This window comes from Ochotona curzoniae, unplaced genomic scaffold, assembly GCF_017591425.1.
Source record: "Ochotona curzoniae isolate NIBS_2020 unplaced genomic scaffold, NIBS_Ocur_1.0 contig_3622, whole genome shotgun sequence".
Lineage (NCBI taxonomy): Eukaryota > Metazoa > Chordata > Mammalia > Lagomorpha > Ochotonidae > Ochotona > Ochotona curzoniae.
Window position 1 is genome coordinate 2223217 of NW_024465926.1, and position 22468 is coordinate 2245684.

General features: G+C 54.1%; 1 protein-coding gene across 1 annotated transcript in view; it reads right to left on the bottom strand.

Moving 5' to 3' along the window:
• The window catches only part of USP10 (ubiquitin specific peptidase 10), a 50570-nt gene extending 40162 nt beyond the window's left edge, over positions 1-10408 (bottom strand). Inside the window, exon 1 of the mRNA XM_040982286.1 lies at positions 10312-10408. Within this exon, the coding sequence (XP_040838220.1) occupies positions 10312-10332 (21 nt within the window). The 5' untranslated portion in view covers positions 10333-10408. The remainder of the gene's footprint in view (positions 1-10311) is intronic.
• Between the last annotated feature and the right edge of the window lie 12060 nt (positions 10409-22468).

The window sequence follows — 22468 nt, forward strand, 5'->3', positions numbered from 1 at the left end:
ATGAAAGACCTTCTGTCAACTGGCTCACTCCCCAACTGGCCACAACAAACCGATCCAAAGCCAGGAGGCTCTTCTGGTTCTCCCTTGCAGGCGCAGAAGCCCAAGGCCCTAAGCCCCCCTTGACTGCTTTCCCAGGATACAAACAGGGAGCTGGATGGGAAGTAGAGCAGCCGGGACATGAACCAGTACCCATAAAGGGGCCCAGTGGTTGCAAGATGAGGATTTAGCCATCAGGCTATAGCGCCAGGCACTCACATGCTTTTTGTTTGTTTTAACTAACTTTAAAGGGAGAGTGACAGAGATAGGGATTTACCCCACAAAAGGCTGCAACAGCAAGGGCTGGGACAGGCCCACGCCAAGAGTCAGCAACTTACTTCATTTTGGTCTCTTTTTTTTTTTTTAAAGATTTATTTTTATTATTTTTTCATTGGAAAGGTGGATATACAGAGAGGAGAGACAGAGAGGAAGATCTTCCGTCCGATGATTCACTCCCCAAGCGAGCGCAACGGGCCGATACTATGCTGATCCGAAGCCAGGAGCCTCTTCCGGGTCTCCCACGCGGGTGCAGGTTCCCAAAGCTTTGGGCCGTCCTCGACTGCTTTCCCAGGCCACAGGCAGAGAGCTGGAAGGGAAACGGGGCTGCCGGGATTAGAACCGGCGCCCATATGGGATCCCGGGCGTGCAACCACTTGCGCCACCGCGCCGGGCCCCATTTTGGTCTCTTTTTAGAAAATATCGTTGGGTGGCTGGCACAATGACATAACATGCCTCTATGTGTCAGAAGCCCATAGGGCACCAGTTCAAATACTGCTGCTCCATTTCCAGTCCAGCTTTCTGCTCATGCTCCTGGGAAAGCAGCAAGCCAGCCTGAGTCCTTGGGTGTTGTACCCCACGGAAGACTGGCGGAGGCTCCCGGCTTCCCACCACGTTGGTTTCAGCTATTATGGTTATTTAGGGAGCGAACAGAAAATGCAGGATCTTTCTGTCTCTCTCTGTAAAATCTACCTTTCAAATAGAAAATTTTAATCTTGAAAAAAAATATATCAAATGCTCCCCACCTCCTTAGAAAATAACCCCTGGGCTTCAGGAGAATCAGAAAAGTGGCTCCCCCTGGACTGGGCCGAGAGCACGAGTGGCTGCTCCCACGCCAGCCACGTGGACCTGAGATGCCACGACGAAACTTCCTTGCAGCAGCATGCAAAAGTGTTTGGGGTGAGCATTTTGGGGGAGCACATCTGCATGCCACACTGCCTAGAGCGAGCTGGTCTGAGTCCCAGTTCCACCAAGGATTCCAGCTTCCTGTCACTGTGTCCCGCCCAGCCAGCCAGGGAGCCTGGCCTCAGCCTGCAGCAGGCAGTCTCTCGCTGTGAACGGCTCAATCAGCCAATGGGGGAGTCCTCTTCCTATGCTCTCAATTATTGAAAATCTTGTTAACTTACAAAGCTAGAGCAGAGACACAAAAGCTTTCGTCTAATGTAAAATACAATTCGGTGACTCCCACCTACGAGCAAGTACTCAACAGCTAAGAGGAGAAAGCTGCACAGCCCCGAGTCCCCAGGGGCGCAGGAGCAGGAGCCTGGCTGAGCTCCTCCCCACAGCCAGGGACGCTCTTAAACATGCAGGTGCCATGCACAGGGTCCCGCCTAGGATGTCCGGGTGTCAAGGAGCCAGGCGTGACGTGAGAAGTGGGAGTCCAGATCAAGAAACACTGTGACATACACTGACTCCGAAAGATAACACTCACAGATGCCCTGAAATTTCACATGGGATGTATTTTTCCTTAATATTTTATAGGTATAAAATCAGGGGACAAGTGTTTGATTTTAAAGGTGACCTTCCCCGACACCCCCAAAAAGAGAACCATATCCCTAAGCCACCTTCCCTGATGATCCAGTGTCCGCCAAGGGCCTCCAGAGCTGCCTGCCCTCACTGTCCCCGAAGGAAGGGGCTACCAGACTCCAGATGCTCAGGGTACTAAGGTGGGCCGATCTGGAGGAAGGCCCAGGGAGCCTGAGCACAGCACACGGGCAGGACCCACTCCAACAACACGTGCTCATCGGGGGCAGCAGCACTGGACCCCCCGGCCCTGAGAGCTCCTTGCGCCTGCTGCCTGACCACTTCAACCTGCACAGTCCCACCACCAACCCCACAAGAGGCAATGCCAACTATTCTGTGTGGCCTCATGTGGATGAGGCTCCCATGGCCCCACGCTGCTCAGCACAGAAATCACCTCTCCAGAAAAGCTTCCCCAGCACTTGGCCACTCTCTGCCTTCCTCAGTCCCTCCATAGTCGGCTCCTGGATCACGCCACACCTGTTCTGCCCTTGCGGAGAAGCCAGGAAATTCTTCCCCAGAGTCCGGACGCAACCCTAGCCTCCTGCACACTGGACAAAGAGTGACTGGGGAGTCCCTCGGGAGCCCCTCCGGCTGCTCCTCCTCAGGGGCTCCCTGGCTCCTCTGGAGTGCCCCAAACACTCCCTCCACAGGGCCACCACACGCTCTTCCGACTGCACACTGTCCCCACTGACGCACGTGCTACATCCCAGCTGACACATCACCTCCACCCAGACTGTGTCCTCTTTCCTGGGGTACAGACCAACACAGGCAGCGTAGTGACGACATCATGAGGCGCTGTCCGCCTCCCTGGACCCCGTGAGCTCCCTGTACAGGAGGCGATGTTGGCCCCACTCAGCACTCCACTCTCAGCTGCTTGGTACTTGCTGAATGTACAAATGACCCTCCAGGTAAGTAGATGTGCTCCAGCAGGATGCTCCCCTGACTGACAGAACAATCACCACACCAGAGAAGACCCCAAACCAGCAGTTCCCGCTCACCAGCCTGCCGCCGTGTGACGTGTGGGAGCCCTCTACTCCTCTCTCCAATCTTGGGGTCCTTCAGAACAGTCAGCAGAGAAACCCCTTCTAAGTGGTTCTGTACATTAACTCCAACAGGACAGGTGCTGCCCTGGGAAGACCTCGCTGCATCTTCTTAAAGTCCAAGAGGCTGAAGGCAGGGGAGGGCTCTGGGAGGCGGACTGAGCTGGGAAGCAGCTGCACTGACATCCCACAGCAGGCAAAGAAGAAAATACAATTTCAGAGACAATGCAGGAAAATTCAGGTGGGTTACCCACCCCTCCACCGTGCACATGGCAGGAGTCCCACTACACCACACGAACCAAGGGGCCTGTCCTCCAGGGAAAGGCCATCAGTGTCCGACCACAACCCCATAATCACAGAGCATGGCTGCTACAACAAATACTTCAAAAGATCTAACAGGAGAAAAAGTCTCCTGGACAACGTTTACTGTCCAGAAGCCTCCACAGTGTTTATAATCACCAGTTTACTGGGTCTAATAAGCCACTTCTAATTCCAGAACTCTGACTCCACTCCACAGTAAAAACCAGGCAGGAATGAGAAGCCTCACTCGAGTGGATGCCTTCAGGATTCTGAAAACACTGCGAAGTTCAGCTCAGTGACAACCTTATTAGCGAAGACAGCATTATAAAATAACTGGGGCTGGTGCTGTGGCTCAGCAAATTAAGTCATTGCCAGTAGCCCCTGAGCACCAGTTCAGGGCCTGGCTGCTCCACTTCCGATCCAACTTCCTGCTGATGTGCCTGGGAAAGCAGCAGAAGGCCCAAGCCCTTAGGCTCCTGCACCCACACGGAAAGCCCAGAGGAAGCTCCTGCAATGGACTGCCCAGCTCCGGCTGTTGTAGCCACTCAGCGAATGGACCAATGAGACTTCTCTTCTCCTTTCCTCTGTGACTCTGCCTTTCAAGTAATAATTTAAAAACAGAACTTAAAAAAAAAGGCAGAAAAAGAAACATCATTAAGGATCTGAGAGAATTACACTTTTTATTTTAAATCTCTGCAGTGTCTACACACTTTAATAGAATTTATTTTCTAATTAAAACCGACATCAACAGAGCTGGGCATCTGGTCTAGCAGTTAGCATCTAAGAACCCTGGGTCAACTCTGGCACCTGACCAGCTTCTTGCCACGGCAGAGCGTGAGAGGCAAGATTACAGGAGAGTTGGGTTTTGCACCCCACGGGAGACCTGCCTCCTGAGGGGCTCTGGGGAGTGGATTTGCACCCCACGGGAGACCTGCCTCCTGAGGGGCCCTGGGGAGTGGATTTGCACAAGTCCCTTCCCTTTCAAAGCAGGCTCAGTTCTCTATTTCCTCCACTGGTTCACTCCGTAAACTCTCAATGAGGAACCACCACAGGCCGGTCAAGTGTGAACATTACTCCTTTATCAGCTCTTCAGAAAAGCCCACATACAATCATGGGACTCAAGTCACAACCTCTGAGCCTGACCCGACGCCTCTGAGAAGCCATGATCAAGTACAGGACAGAACAGCCACATAGCCAAAGAAGCTTACAGCACGCTACACACCAGGTCACTTACAGACGGACGCATCCTTTAAAAGCCGGTGACCGCAATGGTTACCACTACAGATTCACTCCTCGGTTCAACGATCAGACCAGAAGGCTTCCACTTCAGACTGCAATCAAATGAGTACTGTCTTGACACTCATTTAAGGGAAATTACTACTCAAAATACCCAGAGGATGGGGCTGGCCCTGAGGCGCAGGAGAACACTGAGCCACGCTACAAGACCAGCCCTAGCTCAAATCCTGGTTCACAACCAGCCCCGGCTAACATACCTGGGAAAGTAGGGGACAGAGCCCAACTGTCTGAACCCTTGCCAGTCACATGGGAGACCCAGATGGAGCCCCTGGCCCAATCCTGGCTACTGTAGGCATTTGTGGAGTGCTGCACCCATGTCGGAGACCTGTAGGAAGTTCCTGCCTCCTGGCTCCGGATCAGCACACCACCGGCCACTGCGCTCATTTGGGGAGTGAATCATCAGACGGAAGATCTTCCTGTCTCTCCTCCTCTCTGTATATCTGACTTTGTAATAAAAATAAATAAATCTCCAAAACAACAACAACAACACAGCCATGAGGCTGGAAGGTGAATGGAGATTTCAGTCACCTAGTATATGCTCGTCACAGCTCCGGCTACAAGGTCCACACCCCCAAATGTAGTCACAGAAACCAGCTTTACTGCATGGCCTCAGAAACACACCAGCTTCTGTCAGGCCCTCCCCGCACCAGCCCAGAGCTGTCCTCACCAGGGCAGGCGCCCACTAGGCACAGCCCAGGGAAGAGCTGGTGGTAGCCAGTGTTACCTGCACACTCCAACTCACCTACAGAAACAAGCACATGACATGAGCTCTGTTGTGCACAGTTTTAATGCCAATTTCCTCCACATGTGGTCTCTTACAGCAGGGCACAGGGCACACAGCTCTACAGTCACACATACACAGGCTTTTGCCACCATACTGCCAATGCACACATAAGCCCAGAATTGTCCTAGAATACCTTTTAATAGTTTCATGACTACTTTGCAGGACAAAAAGCAAGGACACACCAGTGTGTCAAAACCAAATATAGAGTCATCACAAAAACAAATGACAAGGAAACAATTCTATCGCCATTGATATGAAGGCGAAAAAGGCAAAACAAGGCAGCCAGATGTGCAGCCCATCCTGCAGGCACCATGGCGGGTTCTCCATGACGCAGCCAATGTGCAGCCCATCCTGCAGGCACCATGGCGGGTTCTCCATGACGCAGCCAATGTGCAGCCCATCCTGCAGGCACCATGGCGGGTTCTCCATGACGCAGCCAATGTGCAGCCCATCCTGCAGGCACCATGATGGGTTCTCCATGACGTAGCCAGATGTGCAGCCCATCCTGCAGGCACCATGGCAGGTTCTCCATGACGCAGCCAATGTGCAGCCCATCCTGCAGGCACCATGGCAGGTTCTCCATGACGCAGCCAATGTGCAGCCCATCCTGCAGGCACCATGGCAGGTTCTCCATGACGCAGCCAATGTGCAGCCCATCCTGCAGGCACCATGGCAGGTTCTCTATGACGCAGCCAATGTGCAGCCCATCCTGCAGGCACCAGGGCAGGCTCTCTGCTTACTGACCAAACTCCTTCATCTCAAATGTGTTAGTCATGGGGCCTACAGAACAGCTAACCTTGGCTGCACAAACACTGGCTGGCAGACACCTCATACACGCACTCAAGGGTCCTACCACGCCACCTGTACTGTCCCTCACATAACCCAAGGAACAGCTACAACACCACCCCACCCCTCCCAGCCCAACCTCACCCTGGCTACAGTATTCCCAGGAGAAGGCAGGCAGGACAGACCGCGTTGGAAGGGAGTGGAACAGAAACACAGACGGACAGGTGCCTTCAATGAAAATGGGGTCACGGCAGAAAAGCAGACGGCAGTCAGGAAACGGCTAGCTCTCGAGAAGCCTAGGATATGAGGACTCCCCTAGGTGCCCGACGCAGTCAAACAAATCCCGTAAGCCTACTCAGCTATGAGGCTGTTGAACCACATGGACTGCTGGCTTCTTTCCACACAAGCTCCTAACCCAGCTTGTACTGACAAAAAAGACCTTTGGAAGGCCACTGACACACAGGAAAACTGCACTCCAAGCACATGAGGTCTTTGGAAGCAAACATCCACTCTGCTGAAGTAGCACTAGTGACAAATGGTAGTAATCCAATGGCTCAAGGCCAGCAAATTCCACTGCAGACAGATTTATCTGCTTTACGCGACAGCAATTCTTGCATGTGCGGCAGTAAATAGGAATGTAGCAGCCTTACTGCAAAACGTAAGAGCAAGCGCTTCAGTGTCGGTCACTCTGCAGTTACCAGTGACAAGTGCCCTCAGCAAGCAGGCTCGCCGTGGATACCAGAGCCATCACAGCAGCCCCTACAGGCTGAAATCTGTAAAACACACAAGCAAGGGGCCAGCTCTGTGGCACACAAGTAAAACCGCTGCCTACGATCACGGCATTCTACATGGCCACTGGTTCAAGTCCCATTTGCCACACTTCCAATCCCGTTCCCTGCTAACGGCCGAAGAAAAGCATCAGAAGACAACGCAACTGCCCGGCCTCCTGCCACTCACATAGGCTCCCGACTCGGGCTTCCCAAGACCCAGCCATTGCAGCTATCTGAGAAGCAAGCCAGCATAGACGCTTCACTCACTCTTCCTCTCCCTGTGTAACTCGCATTTTTAAATAAAGAGCTTAAGGAAAAAAAGGCAAAGCAAAACAACTTCACTGTAAGTGATTAGAGAGTGGAGATGATACAATGTTTCCCCACTACCTGAATATATGTGAGCACAACAGAGTGAAGTGGCCAGCGTGCTTGCTACTAAATAACCATCACTCCCCCTGAAGCTTCCTCCCTGAGCCTGCTTATAGCACCTCATGTCCCCTAACACAAAACACCTTGTCCCCCAACATCTGCTCTAGGAAGGAATTTAGAATGCAGGCAGCCCTTTCATCACTCATTCTTGCACACAGTGGTCCACCAAGTGGGCTCAGCCCCACAAAGACCAGGCCCTGAATGTGGCATGCCAGCACCATGGACATGACCACACTGTACTACTCGGCTCGCTGGTTCGCTCTCTCTCTCTCACACACACTTCTGGCTCAGGATATGCTCAAATACTGTGGGGTCTCCGTGCAAAGGAAACCATCCTCCCTAAATATGTCATCAGCACAGTAAGTGGTTGCTCACAATGTGAGATTCCAATAAACACACATCTTATCCGGGAATGTCACTCGTCCACTCTCGGTGACTTGGGGACAGAGAGATAAGGTAACACTGTCACACAGGAGGAACCAGAACCAACTCCATCACCGAAGTAAGGGGCCACACCGCCACAAGCAGCTAATGACTGAGGTGGGACCAGCACTGGGGCAAAGCTAGCATTCCATAAGGGCACTGGTTCAAGTCCCAGCTGTTCTATTTCAGATCCAGCTCCTTTGCTAACACGCCTGGGAACGCAGTGGACGTTCACCCAAGTGATCAGGCCCCTGCCATCCACATGGCTCATGGGTTCAACATGGCTCAGCCCTGGCTGTTGTGCCCATTTGGGGATTGAATCTGCCAATGCAAAGCATCTCTCCTTTCTCTCTCCTTCCCTAACGGAAGTGAATCTGCACAATGGGCCAGGACAAGAACCAACCAGCTTGGACGTGAAATTCTGCTCTCAACAGTTCCAATGACAAAACCCCGTCTGAACTAAGCAGAACAGCCCCGTGGCTTTATCACGTCCCTCTTGGCAACAATTATCCAGAGATACACTGGCACTTCAACTCTGTTAAAATGTTCTAAGAAAGCTCAAAATGTTTCCAAGTTTCTTACCACCACACTTCAGGAAGGGGTATAAGAGGTTCAACAAATACTTTCCAATATTACAGAAACAGGCTACTGCCTATTTAAAAACCATAAACTGTAGCCTTAACAGATCAATTTTTTAAAAAGGACCTTTCTTGCTAACTTGTGGCTGTTATTCCCAATAGATCACAAGCAACAGGCATATTACCCTGCCTAGCAAGTGTTGAAGTGACCAGTATTTGCTGAGCAAATGAATGAATGAAATGGGTACTTGAGCTGCTAGAACCTTAGAACACAGGCAGGTGCAGGTCCCACCTACCAGGAGGCTCAGCCAGACTCCGCAGGCTCCAGCCCCGCGACTCTACCTTTCAAAAGAAACTAAGAGTTCCAACTGTCACCTTTGGTACCTGAAGCGTGGGGAAATCACCCAACTTTACCCCAATGCGTGGCTCCAGGTCAAAGTCCAGCAAACCGCGGCTCCTGGTTGCTAAAGATGCGCACAGCAATCCACTCGCAAGAACACAAGCTCTGGGCCCACGAGGATAAGCTTGAAATGACAATGTGGTTCACATATCATCACCACTCATTACCCTCATTACCTTCCAGCCTATTATGCATTGTGATCGGTTATTAAATAAAGGAAGTGATCTGTGTCTAAACATGCTCTCGTCATTTTGAAACCTCAATGAGTGTTAAACTTGTTCACGCTAATTTCAGGGGGAAATTAAGTACCAAATCTCTGGGGAGAAAAACATCTGCAGAAGTTACCCAACTCTCAGGTTTCTCTTTTCGGTTGAGAAGAACTAAAGAGTTAGCAAAGGTAAGCTCACAAGTGGAACAAAAAGTTAATAAGGTAGGAAGTGGGGGGGGGGGGTGGCGGGAGTAATTCTGATAGCAAACTAACAAATATGCCACAAACTTAACAAACTTGAAGCATCCTATATATACATATATATTTTGTATTGCAACCCGCATGGATAGCAGTAGATAGCAAAGTCACCCGACCAAACCGACCCGAGGTGCCAAAGGGCCGCACAAAGCCAGGGCCCAAGCAGCGACCACCGCTTTACTCGCCACCAATTTGCCAAACAGCCACTCTGACTTCCTTTTCCCACGTTTCTTTCACAAGCCCCAGGAGATGGTATAAACGCAGGCGTCAGTTCCCGGGGCTCCGACCGGAACTCCACTGCAGGTTGGACACCCCCCCTGGCTGCTCCCCACCCAGAGTCACCATCCAGTGGGCGACAGGGGACCCCCCCCAGAGCTGCCCGCCCTCAGCGCGTCCCAGGAGCAAGGTGCGCTCCGCCTTGGCCAGCGCGGTGGTCCGACCCTCTCTCCAGGCCCAGGCGGACAGGCCGGCAGCTCGGTGCGCACCAGCATAGCCCGCGCAGCTTCCCTACGGCGAACGGCTGCCCCTCGCCGCACCTCGGGGCTGGGACCCCGGCACACCGACCGGCCCCACAGCGTCCAGCGGGCTGAGGGGCGCGCCGAGGGCGTGGGGTCCCCACGTGGCCCGGGTGGTGCCGGGGGAGCCCCCCGGCCGCGCCCCGCTCGCTGCCCCACTGCACCCCGGGAGGCTGCGGGGCCGGGGTCCGAGCACCAGGAGGCTGCGGGGCCGGGGTCCGAGCACCAGGAGGCTGCAGGGCCGGGGGGCTGCGGGGCCGGGGTCCGAGCACCGGACATGCAGGGCGAGGGGCCAGGGTCCGAGTGCCGGAGCGCCGGGGGCTGGGGTCCGAGCGCCGAGAGATGCGGGGCCAGAGGCAGGGGTCCGAGCGCCGGGGGCTGCGGGGTCCGAGCGCCAGGAGGCTGCGGGTCCGGGGCGCCGGGGGCTGGGGTCCGAGCGCCGGGACATGCGGGGCCAGGGGCAGGGGTCCGAGCGCCGGGGACTGCGGGGCCGGGGTCCGAGCGCCGGGAAATGCGGGGCCGGGGGCTGCGGGGCCGGGGCCTAGGCCCGGGCGGCGGGTCCCGCGCCCTCCCCCACCCGCCACGCTCGCTCCGGGCCGCCTGCGCCCGCCCGCTGCCCACCGCCCGCGTCGCGCGCGCCCGCCAGGGCTCGGGCGCCTCCCGACCGGGGGCGCGGGCCGCCGGCTACCTGCGGGCTGCGGAGGGCCATGGCGGCCCGTTTGAATGGGACTCGGCGCGGCCCGGCCGCTCACGCTGCTTCCCCCGCCGCCGCCATCTTCTCGCCCGCACATCCACACTCGCATCGGCCGCCGCGCCTGCGCACTGGCGGCGCGCCGCGGGGCGCGGGCCGCCGGGGCGCTGCTGCGCGTGCGCGGCCGGCAGGTGGGCGTGCGCGGGCGCCCGGGGCCTGGCCGTCGGCCCCTGGACTCTGAGCCGCGCTCGTCCCCGGCGGGTGCGGGGTTGGCAGGGAGCGCTGCCAGGGCCTCGACCTTTTATCCCTCGAGGGAAAAGGGCGTGCAGGTGCAGAGAGGGGCCAGCGGGCGCGCCCCCGGCTTCCCACCTGCCTGTGGACACCGCCGGAGTGATGGTGGTCTGGCGGCAAGACCCGGACGCCCGAGGTCCTCCCGGGGTCTCCTCCCGGGGTCTCCTCCCGGGGTCTCCGCAGGCCCGAGCACCCCGAGGTACTCTCCGAGAGCCCCCTTAGGGCGAAGGCGTCGGGACAGCGGGGTGGGTGTCTCCAGGTTTATGGAAGGCGTTCACGTCATTCATTCATTTACCCTTCACTGACTCCGGCCTGGGTGGCTGCCCTGGAAATAACACTCTTCATTCCTGCCGAGCACTTCTTGCCCACCCCCTCACCTCAGCTACTGTGCCCAGGCCTGGGGGCCAAGGCCCACCCCCAATGCCAAGTCTGAGATTTGTGTTAAGAATGCAGTGAGCCCGAGGTCTGTCACAGGCTTCTGTGACCCTCAGCACACCTACCCCACCGTGGTGGCCGGACCCTGGGTTCAGCAGAGGAGAGTAACAAAATCCCTTCCTATCTTGTAGAAAACAGCCCCGGCTCTGTGGACACCTGATGCCTTGAAAAATACAAGTGCTACAAAGAAGACACATCGGATACAATGTATCTCGGTTGAACACTCCCCCACCCCGCTGTGTTACAAGTTAGTGCTACTGTTTGCTTTTAGGATTTATTGGTTTGTTTGAAAGGCAGTTACAGAGAGATCTTCTGTCCACTGGTTCACTCCCCAAATGACCACAGTACCCAGGTGCGTGAGCAGGGAACAGGGCGGGAAGCGGAGCAGCCCATCTGGCAGGGATGGCTTAACCCACTGCTGGCCCCTACTGCTTTTCTTTTTTTTTGGGGGGGGGGGTTAATCAGAGAACTCAGAATATGGATAACATATATGTGATTAGTGAATTACTACTGACTTTAATCATGTAATAATGATCTTCTTGTCACTGTTATGAGAATCCCTCACTGCAAGGATATACAAGAATTATGTGTGAATATCAATGTTTGCAAATTATTTTTAATGATTCAAGAAAAAACAAAATTGTATGCACAAAACATGGTGTGTAGACAGAGAAGCACACACTTTGCCAATGTTAACAGCTGCTGGAGTGGAGTGTCGGGGCAAAGTGGAGCTATTTTTCAACTTTATGTTTGAAACATTTCATAACAAAACTTGGGGAAAGGGCCCAGCATGAAAGTCTACTGATTAAATCCTTGCCTTGCATGTGCCAGGATCCCATACGGGCACTGATTCATGTCCCAGCTGTCCCATTTCCCATCCTGCTCTCTGCTTGTGGCCTTGCAAAGCAGTCGAGGACAGCCCAAAGCCTTGGGACCTGCAGAAGAGGTTCCTGGCTCCTGGCTTCAGATAGGCTTGGTTCCAGTCATTGCAGTCATTCGGGAAGTGAACCAGCAAACCGAAAATATTTGTCTCTCCTTCTCTCTTTCCAATAAAAATAAATAAACCTTTTATTAAAAAAAAAACTTGGGCAAGTAGACTATGGCATTACGCCTATGCTATAATTATCACTGCAGAAAAGCTAGATTTGCGTATGGATAGAGACTGGCAGGGCTGTCAGAGTCCACTGGTGCCCATGCAGTCTGCGATTTATTCTGGTAATTTTGCTTCTCAAAATATATTTACTTACAGCAGTGAGGAGAGGCACTTAGTCTGGATACTTCAGCCCCCATCAGATCCCTAACTTGGAGTTCCAGCTGCAGCTCCCGATTTTTGATTCCTGTTCATGCGAGCCCTGCAAACACTGTCAAGTCAAAGTCCTGGATTCAGATCCCAGTTCCTGGCTTCAGCCGTGGCCCAGCCTCATTGCTGTGGGCACTCGGGAGGTGAATCACCACAGTTTCTCTCTCTTCTCTCCCTCCCTCTCTGCCATTCTGATAATTTTTTCAGATTTATTTTTTATTGGAAAGGCAGGTCAAATCTATAGAAAGAAGGAGAGACAGAAAGATCTTCCACCTGCTAGTTCACTCCCCTAAGTGACCACAACAGCCAGAACTGAACTGATCCAAAGCCAGGAGCCAGGAGTTTTTTCCAGGTCTGCAGTGTGGGTCCCAAGGCTTTGAGCCATCTGCTGCTGCTTTCCCAGGCCACAAGCATGGAACTGAATGGGAAATGGAGCAGCTGGGACACAAACTGGTTCCTGAATGGGATCCTGATGCTTGCAAGATAAGGATTTAGCCATTGAGTCATTATGCCTGGCCCTCTGGCAATTTTTTAAAAGATAGATTTAGGGCCCAGCAAGGTGGCGCAAGTGGTTAAGGTCCTCGCCTTGAACACCTGGGGTCCCATATGGGCACCGGTTCTAATCCCGGCAGCCCCACTTCCCATCCAGCTCCCTGCCTGTGGCCAGGGAAAGCAGTCAAGGACGGCCCAAAGCTTTGGGACTCTGCACTCTGCGTGGGAGACCTGGAAGAGGCTCCTGGCTTCGGATCGGCATAGCATCGGCCGTTGGGGAGGCCGTTGGGGAGTGAATCATCGGACGGAAGATCTTCCTCTCTGTATATCCGCCTTTCCAATAAAAAAAATAGTAAAAATAAATCTTTAAAAAAAAAAGATAGATTTAATAATTATAATCAATAAAATCACCCCTAACCTTCTTTTTGTTTATTTTATTTGAGAGGCAGAGCTACAGAAAGAGGGAGAGTCAGAAAAATCTTCCAGCTGCTGTTTCATTTGCTAAATAGTCACAACAACCAAAGCTGGGCCAGACAGAAGCCAGGAGCTTCTTCCAGGTCTCCCACGTGGGTGCAGGACTCCCCCTGTGCACGCAGGGGCCCAGGAACTTGGGTTACCCCCCACTGCTTTCCCAGATGCAATGGCAGAAAGGTGGAAGTAGAGGAGCCATGACTAGACCAAAGACCATATGGATGGGATGCCGGCACTGTAGACCACAGTTTAATCTACTGCATCATAGCACCAGCCCTGCACAGGATCCTTAAAAGGAAAAGAGAGAAGAGGCGAGAGAAGCATAAGCCAAGACAGCGAGGAAACAGGGTAAAGCAAAGTTCGAAGATGCTGAGCTGCATGCTTGGAGACAGAAGCAGGAACCAGGAACCAAGGCATGCTGGCACCTGGGGAACCTGGAAAGAGCAGGAAGACAGATTCTCTCCCACAACCCTGGGGAACAGGCCCTGCCACGCCTGGAGTTCAGTCTGGAGAGATTTGGGCTGGTCAGAGTGGCAGGGTGGGGATGGGGTGGGGATTTCTCCAGCAGCACCTTGCTAACAGGAAATGAGGCCAGTTGCCAGCTGTGCACAGCCTGGAGGCCTCAAAAGCCACTCCACATCAGCCAGGGAACTTTTGTTATTGGCCAAGAGGAGCAGGAAATTTGCCCGAGGAGGTGAGCTCTGAACTAGGTCCCCAAGAGTGTTCGTCATGGGCTTGATCATTCTGCTCACCTGTAAAATGGAAGAATGCCACCCAAGGCCATGGGAAAAAGCTCGTGACAACAGCCCGGTATGTAGGCAGCCTAGCAGGACATCTAGCCCAGAGCAGGAGCTTTGTCCATCATGCAAATTGCCATCATGGTACTGAGGAGTTAAGGAAGGAAGGTGTGCTTGGCGCCAGAGGGACCGTGTTCATTGGCTGTGATGTAACTCAGGCTTTCCAGTGCGACCCTGGGTCTGGGGGCACACCTCCCCTCCCGCGCCCCCAGCTTCACAGGCTGATTGTTCCAGTGCTAGCAGGACTTTTCTCATGAGAAGGACAACGATGGGAGCACTGAGAGAAACTCCCTCCTACCCTCTATTTTTGTTTTTTTTAAGCGATGAATAATGGAATTTTCAACATTTGAAAGATCTGCATGACAGTAACAGGGAATCAGTGTTTTCCAAATGACTGACGCAAGATGTTAAAAAGTCCTGGTGAGTCAATGAGGACACACAGAGCTCACCACCAGACTTCCACATTCCCCTGTGGATTAGCACTTCCAGAAACACCTCTGCTTTGGGCGTAACGACAACAAAAATATCCATGTATCTTTTCCTTTAATTTTTATTTTTATTGGAAAATCAGATATGTGGAGAGGAGGAGAGACAGAGAGGACGATCTTCCATCCATTTATTTACTCCCCAAGTGGCCACAACAGCCAGAGCTGCCCCAATCCAAAGCCAGGAGCCCGTAGCCTCTTCTAGGTCTTCCACACCGGTGCAGGGTCCCAAGGCTTTGGGCCGTCCTCTACTGCTTTCCCAGGCCACAGGCAGGGAGCTGGATGGGAAGTGGCGCCACCAGGATAAGAACTGATGCCCATATGGGATCCAGGTGCATGCATGGTGAGGACTTTAGCCACTATGCTACCGTACCAGGCTCCATCTACACATATCTTAAAAGTACTCCTTCTAGGATTTTTTTTTTTAAAGGAAAAATGCTCCTTTCTTGAATGTACTGTCTGTGTAAGGGTCTCATCGCAAATGGAGGGCAGCACTGAAGGAGCACCCACCCAGCTGTTTCCAGATGTGTTCACATAGCAAGGAGATCTGTGGAAACACACACAAAGTCGTACCAGTCTTCTCCCAAAATGTTTTGTTGTAGAAAAGTTATTTCTCATTTTCCAGAAACTGATTTGCACAGTATAGGGTAAGTTTGTCAAATATGGTGTTCAGATATTTCCATCTTAACTTCCGGCATGATAAACACAATCCATCACAAAAACGGAACTTTCTGGAGTCGGCGATGATGGTGAGAACTCCAGCTCTGCCCTGTGCTCCTGCCCCATGCTCCTCCCTGCTAGCCTGGAACTTTCTGTCCCCCAGAAGGCTCCTCCCCCTCCCCCAACAGCACCCTTTCCCTCCTCACACCCTCCTCTGGTGCCTTCTTTCTTGAATATGTTTTCTTTCTTTTTTTTTTAAAGATTTATTTTATTTTCATTGGAAAGGCGGATATACAGAGAGGAGAGACAGAGAGGAAGATCTTCCGTCCGATGATTCACTCCCCAAGTGAGCGCAACAGCTGATGCTATGCCAATCCGAAGCCAGGAGCCTCTTCCAGGTCTCCCACGCGGGTGCAGGGTCCCAAGGCTTTAGGCCATCCTCAACTGCTTTCCCGGGCCACAGGCAGGGAGCTGGAAGGGAAGCAGGGCTGCCAGGATTATAACCGGCACCCATATGGGATCCTGGGCGTGCAAGGCGAGGACCTTAACCACTGCGCCACCGCACTGGGCCCTGAATATGTTTTCTGTGACTGTCCTCTGCTTCGTCCCCTGAACCTAAGCTCCAAAAACTCAGCTGTGTGGTCTCATTCCCTGGTGTTTTTCCAGCACCTAGGGTGGTTCCAGACACCCAGGATAGCTGCTCAGGAAAGGACGAGAGGAATGAGTGGACAGGTGACCTTGTGTCGTTCTCGCAGAGCACAGTGAGGAGGTAAAGTTGTGTGACTCTAGAGGGGGCTCCTTGAGATGAAACATAGATCAGCCACAGGCAGAGCTCAGGTCTCACGAAATCCGCTCTGACACAACCTGGAGGCCCAGAGACCCAGGGATTGCCGACAGGTGTGACTGGGAGGTGAAGCGGTGCACCTGCTACGTGGCATGAGGCAATGACCCATCTGGAGCGGACGCTCGGCCTCACAGCTAAGAGGCCAGTCAGCCGGATTCAACCCCCCCTCCTGCTGCTGATGCCAACTTCTTGCTGACACGCACCGTGGCAGGCGGCAGCGACGTCTCGAGCAGCTGGACTCCTTTCCCTACATAGAGACGTAGGTTCAGTTCCCATCTGCCAGCTCCAGCCTGCACAGTCCTAGCCTTGGACATCTGGAGAGTGAATCAGAGGATGGCACTTTCCCCATGTCTGTCTTCTGTTCCCGGCTCTTAGGCTGCCACTCCAACCCTGCCCCCAGCAGGGGTGTAACTTCCCTGAGGGCTGCTTCTCCACCTGTCAATTCCCTGTCTTGCCAAGGGGCATCTCCAGAGGGAGGCACTGCGCACGAGGTGGCACACACAACTCCGACTATCAGAGAGCACCCCTGGGACCTCCAGGCAGACGCTCAGCATCTGACAGGCTGGTCACATGGGTTGTTCGTTTTCCCACTAAGGTGCTTTCTTTTAATGGAAACTTGGGGAAAAAAAGTGTAATTACTATTTTATAGGTGGGAATTGCTGAACTGTGTTTGTTCCATGACTGAATGGAACTGATTCGCATATAAAACAAAGTGTCATTGGCCCTGCTCATGTATTGGTTAGAAAATGATTTTGAGTCAGCTATGTGGGCAAAATCTGAGGCTGACCGTCTCCCGGGAGAGAAAGAAAGGGGGAGCCTTCCATGTGTCACGAGCTTCCCCAATGAGACCAAGAACACCAGCAAACTAGATGAAGGCTTGGGGGCAAAGGACAGGCAGGCCCGGCCTGGCTTCAAGGATCCATTGAGTGGCCACCTGGCCTGACACGACCCCAGGTCCCACATTAGTGGGAGTCTTGGGTTGAGTAGTCCCTGTCCCCAGCCTTCCACACTCTGCCTCCAGGTCAGACACACCATTTACCGCTGCCCATGACCCTGTTATGGATGGAACAGGACCCCCTCATTCACACAAGCTCACATGAGCCTTTGATAGATTTGGTTGTAACTTGATCTAATTATGGGAGATGGAGCCAGAGAGAGGTCTGGGGTGGCTTGCCCTTCAAAGCTGGTTCTCACCAGTCGCTCTGGTATTTAGGCCAAGCTCTGCCTTGCCTCTCTGCTTCCTAGCTCCTCTGCACACTCCATCAGGACCACCCAGTGCCAGGCTAACAGGGCCACAAGAACCTGACCCAAAACCTCCAAACCATGAGCTGAAAGCCACCTTCCTTCCCAGGAAGTTCCCCTGGGGGATTTTAGTTAAATGCTGATGCAACGTGTGTCCCAACCTCTTAGCTGGGGGTGAGAGATGTTCAAAGGCCCCCACAGTGAACATGCTGAAATCCCCAGAGCTTCTGCTTGTTGCCCTACACACACACAGCTCTGGTAAAGTCTAATTGAATGATAAATTAAGCTCAGTAGGAGATGAAAAACTAATGAAATAGAACAATTATAACAATGCACTGTCATGAGAATTACTTCAAGTGTATGAGCTGTCATGTTAGATTGAAAACCTCAGTAACACCTCGGACCACAGTTGTCTGTGAGCAGGAACTACTGCCTCCTCCTCTCAGCCCATCCAGATCCGTGTGTGAAGCAGGCAGCAGTGCACAGGATGGAACCTCAGAGAGGCTTCCCCTTCCCGCCATGCTCCAGGCTGTAATATGCATGATTTGAATCTACGTGGGTCAGGGTGCTTCTGAGAAGCAGGACTTGTCAGAGGTGCATGTGCACTGAGAGAGAAACCATTGAGACCTCTCCATGTCTCTTGCTGTGCCTTTCAAATGAACTAATGAACGAATGAGTGAATACATGTCAATAAGCAGAGGGGAGCCTTGTGGCTGCCTGCTGCCTATGCACACTCCTCACCAACCAAGGGGATGAAACAGTGTCTTCCGTGGCACGTTCAGAGAAGCAGGCCATCTCCATCAGGGAGCCATCGCTTTCAGGGCTCCCCAGAACGTGGCTGCCCTTGAAGCCCCGGTGGACTTGGGCTCTGTAGGCCACACACCCTGAGGGACACAGATTCCCCAGCCGCATCAGCCCACAGTGCAAGGCACTGGCATCTAAAGACACACTACCTCTCTGGGCCAGGTACCAGGTGATGGGAACAGGACCAAAGCCAAAGCTTGTGTCTGGCTCACAGTCCTGGATTCTGCCCACGTCCTGGAGACATGAGCTAGTGCCTGCTCTGGGCACAGGACTGCAACCCTGGTCTCTTACAGATCAGCTTGGAACTGAAAGGCCCCCCACACTGGGGCACCCAAAACCCAGCAGTGCTGAGAGGAGTAGTGTATTTTTAGCACCTGTGGAAGCCAGAAGGAGCGGGGCCAGGGCCCCTGGGGGAATGAATCACCATCACAGGAGGCCTGGTAAACTGATCTCGGCCAAGGAGCGCACAAGGCCACCAGCCAACTAGACCAGCGACTAGCGGTCAGCAAATGCTGCAGGCCCATTCAAGGGCCTGGGCCACGCCCAGGGCTTCCTGTGGTCGTCAACAGGAAGCACGCAGAGGTGCGTGCCCAGGGCATTCCCTCGTCCTCCCCAGCTGGAAGCCTCAGCTTGCCTAGGCCATGGTCCAGAGGCCAGTTTTTCGCAAGAGCTGCCTGGTGTGGCTGCTGGAGGCTGGGGAGGGACTCCAGCCTCAGCAGCCCTGTGGTTGGAAAAAGGAGGAAGGAATCTTAACAGGACAGTGGTTCTCAAACTGAACATGCGTGGAACCTCAGAGGAAGGCAGGGCCCATCTCAGCATGTGTTGAACCTCAGGGGAAAGGCAGGGCCCATCCCAGCAGCAGCTGATTCAGCTGGACACGTGGGCCTAGGAATCTGTGCCTGTGGCCCCAGACCATCCCACTCCAGTGCACCCTCTGGAGGATGCCCTGAGGTTGGTGCTAACACAAGCCAGCAGTAAAGTTGCCTTCTGCCCAGCCCCTATTCCACTTTCTCAGCACAACAGCCAGAGCTGTCCTTTGGAGAACCTGTGTCCCACGGTGGCTTCCCCCACCTGGTTGATTGGTTGTCACCCTGAGCATTTTGCTTCTCTAACTTGGCCCTGCCCCCACCCATACCAAACTTCACTGAGTTGTAACTCTCCATCCACAGTGCTGATCGTGGAAGGGCCCAGTTGACCACGGAATGTCTAGCTGGGGACAGACCTATAGATATCTGGTCCCCTCTTACCTGGCAGTACCAAGTCACAGCAGTGGACACTGAGTTCATCCGCAAGGAGGGGAGTTCTGAGTTGTTCCACTCTGAGGTGATGGGATCCAGGGCCCGGCCTCAGCCAACGTGTGCTGGTGACAGTGTCCATGGATCTGCCCCGTCATCCTCTGCCCCTTGCTTTTCTGGCCTCTGGCTTTTCTGGCCTCCGGCCCCTTTGCTGAGGACTGGCTGAAGCCCCAGGGCTCGCTGCCTCACCTGCCTGCTCACACAGCTGTATCTGAGCACAAAGGCCTGTTCTGTTGCAGAGTAGAGAGAGCATGGTTTGAGCTGCAGACCCTGGGGTCCCTACTGGACCTCAGTAAGGCCCCTGTCTGCGGCCACGGTGGCAGCAGCTGGCCATGCAGGCTCATGCTGCCCACGTGCTATTCTCTTTTCTACCCCATGCACCCTCAGACCCTGCTCACCAGCTCCATGCATGTCGCCACCCCAGAACAAACCTTCTGCTGTGCCAATTTCTTTGCCACCCCTTCCAACAAGAAGCGCCACCTGGGTCCTGACCCCAGAGGAGCCTCTGGGATGGCCGCAAGGAATGCAGTGCAGCAAAGTGACAATCCCTGACTGCCTGGGCTGGGGCAGGAAAACTCACATGGTTTTTGCTGATGATGCTGGGACTTCTGGGAGTCCCTGGTTACATGATGGGAAGTCCAGCAAAGCTCTGGGGTAGAGATGCAGAGAGAAGGCAAGGAACAGGGGTCCAGGCCAGGCAGGAGGGCCTAGCTGCCAGTGCCTTCCCGTCCCAGCACTGAGCCTCCCTGTGGGGTGGGGAGGTGGTGGCCGGGGCTGTGGATCTCACCACTGGCAAGGTGGTGTGCCGAGGGAGGGTTCTTATCCCACCATTCTTTGGAAAGGAAGCCAGGGTCTGGGGGAAGAGGCTAGGGTCCAGTGGGGCACAGTTCATCGGCTCAGAGGCAAATTCTCATCCATTGTCTAGGGTGATGGACCAGGGTGGGCTCCTGCCTTCACCTTCCCAGAGCCCATTGGCAGGGGTCACCAGGGATGGTGCCACCCTGGGCTGGACTTGGCTGCTGGTGGCTGTGCGCGACTTTTGCCTGGGCTGTGCCAGTCAGAGGCTCTGGACGCTGCTTTCCTGTCTGGGAATCGAGTTACCCCAGCTGACACAATTTCAAGCAGCTTCGTTTGAGGTCATGGGGACCTGGTGCCTGATGGAGGGCCTGAATGGGGAGGGTGAAACACAGTGGTTGGAGGCACATGGAACCAGCCTGGAAATGCCCTGGATCCAGCACCATGCAGAGTGGGTCCGGGTCCTTTCTAAATCCTATTGAGGCCGAACATGCAAGGGGCTCTTCATCATATGGACAGAAAAGTCCATAAAGGAAATAAAACGGAGAGAGCAGAGAAGGCAGGAGCAACAAGGAGCATCACAGCCACCACACGGGGGTTGGGAGCGAGAGGAAGCTGATGGCCCGGCAGGTGAGTCATCTCGTGGTTCAAGAACTGAACAGTCCTGAAAACAAACAGAGCAATGTGCAGACAGTGAAGGATGGGAGACACAGAGAAACTTTGAACTTCATAAAATGACAAAGCCAGAAGCAAGGAATTGTCACACACACACACACACACACACACACACACACACACACACACAGAGCGCTCAGTAACGTTAGGAGCCAGAACACAGCCCACACGTTACTCAATCAGCAAATGCCTTCTGCTGATTTACCAAGGCGCCAGGGCTGGTGAGTAACCAAGGCCCAAGACCAAAGGGCACAACTCTGCCACCCCAGGCGGTTCACCAGGCCCCAAGCACATTTAGAGGGCGAGTCCCGTCCTCAATGGAAACTGGCAGAGCAGGGCTCCTGCCCCTTCTCCACAGGAAATGTGTACACCCGTTCAACTCTTATTAGGGACAATTCCCCCTGCTCCACCCACCAGGCACCCTCCGAATTCTGTCCTCACAGAGGGCAGCTCTACTGCACAGGACACGAATGGTCTGGAAGGTCCCACTGCCTCAGCTTTCCTGCTGGTGAAGGGAGGGCGGAGCCTGGTCAGCCCTTAGGCATCTCCAGGTCTGGGATCTGTCCCAACCACCTCACCCCAGAGGAGGAGCCTGGGACGAAACGCAGCACTCAGAGGCAGGAAGAGCCGTCCTGGACCAGCTCACGGGCCACGTGTGACTGCACGAACCAGAGGTCTGGAGATGCGGCAGAGCAAAGGACCCCAGCCCCAAGCAAGCTTGCTGCAGAGTGCTGCTCAACAAATTCTATCAATCCACTTCTAAACAGTTAAACCAACCTACCCTCTAAAACCTTCCGGCCTTGGCAGACACACAGCTCAAGGTCTCCAGCTGCCCACCCCTCTCTTCCTCTCCTGAGGCACCTAGCAGTAGCTGCAGCCCCTGCAGGTTTGGGACCAGCCAGCTGAGGAAACCTTGAGAGCCCAGAGGTCCACAGGGTGGCAGGTCTTAGAGCCTTGGAAGTGTTGGCAGTTTTGGGTCACCTGTTTGGACACCTTGCAGAACCTCCAACTTGCAAGAAACCAGGTGGAAGGCACACTGCTCAGCCAGCCACCCACAGCTAGGGACTCCCATTCTACCTCCATCTCTCCATGGATGCAAACCCTGAAGGAAGATGAAGAAGTTCAGGGGGGAAGACCAGAGACAGGGAGACTGCAGCGAATATCCACATTCCTCAGCAGTAGACCTTGCGTCCAGGCTCTGCCTAGGTGACACTGCCTCCTGGGAGGACCTGGGGCGGGGCCCGCGCGGCAGCCTGCAGGAGGGGCTGGGCTGGCTTCTCAGAGCTAGACCTACAGCCTGTGGCCGCAACCCTAGCTGCTCCCTCTGGCTTTCCTGAGAAATGAGGGCAGGGTGGGGGAGCTCAGAACAGTGCAGCTCTTCAGTGAGCTCATCAGACAACGGAAGGAGGTTTCCCACAAGTTCTGTGCTGCCACTTTCTCTCCGGCTCTTCTGGAACTTTCAAGAATTCAGGAAGCTCCATGGCCAACCTGGAGAGCACCTGACAGGAGCATCCCCTGACAACTTCCAGCTTCCCAGCACCCCAGAGATGAGGACTGTAGCTTCAGGA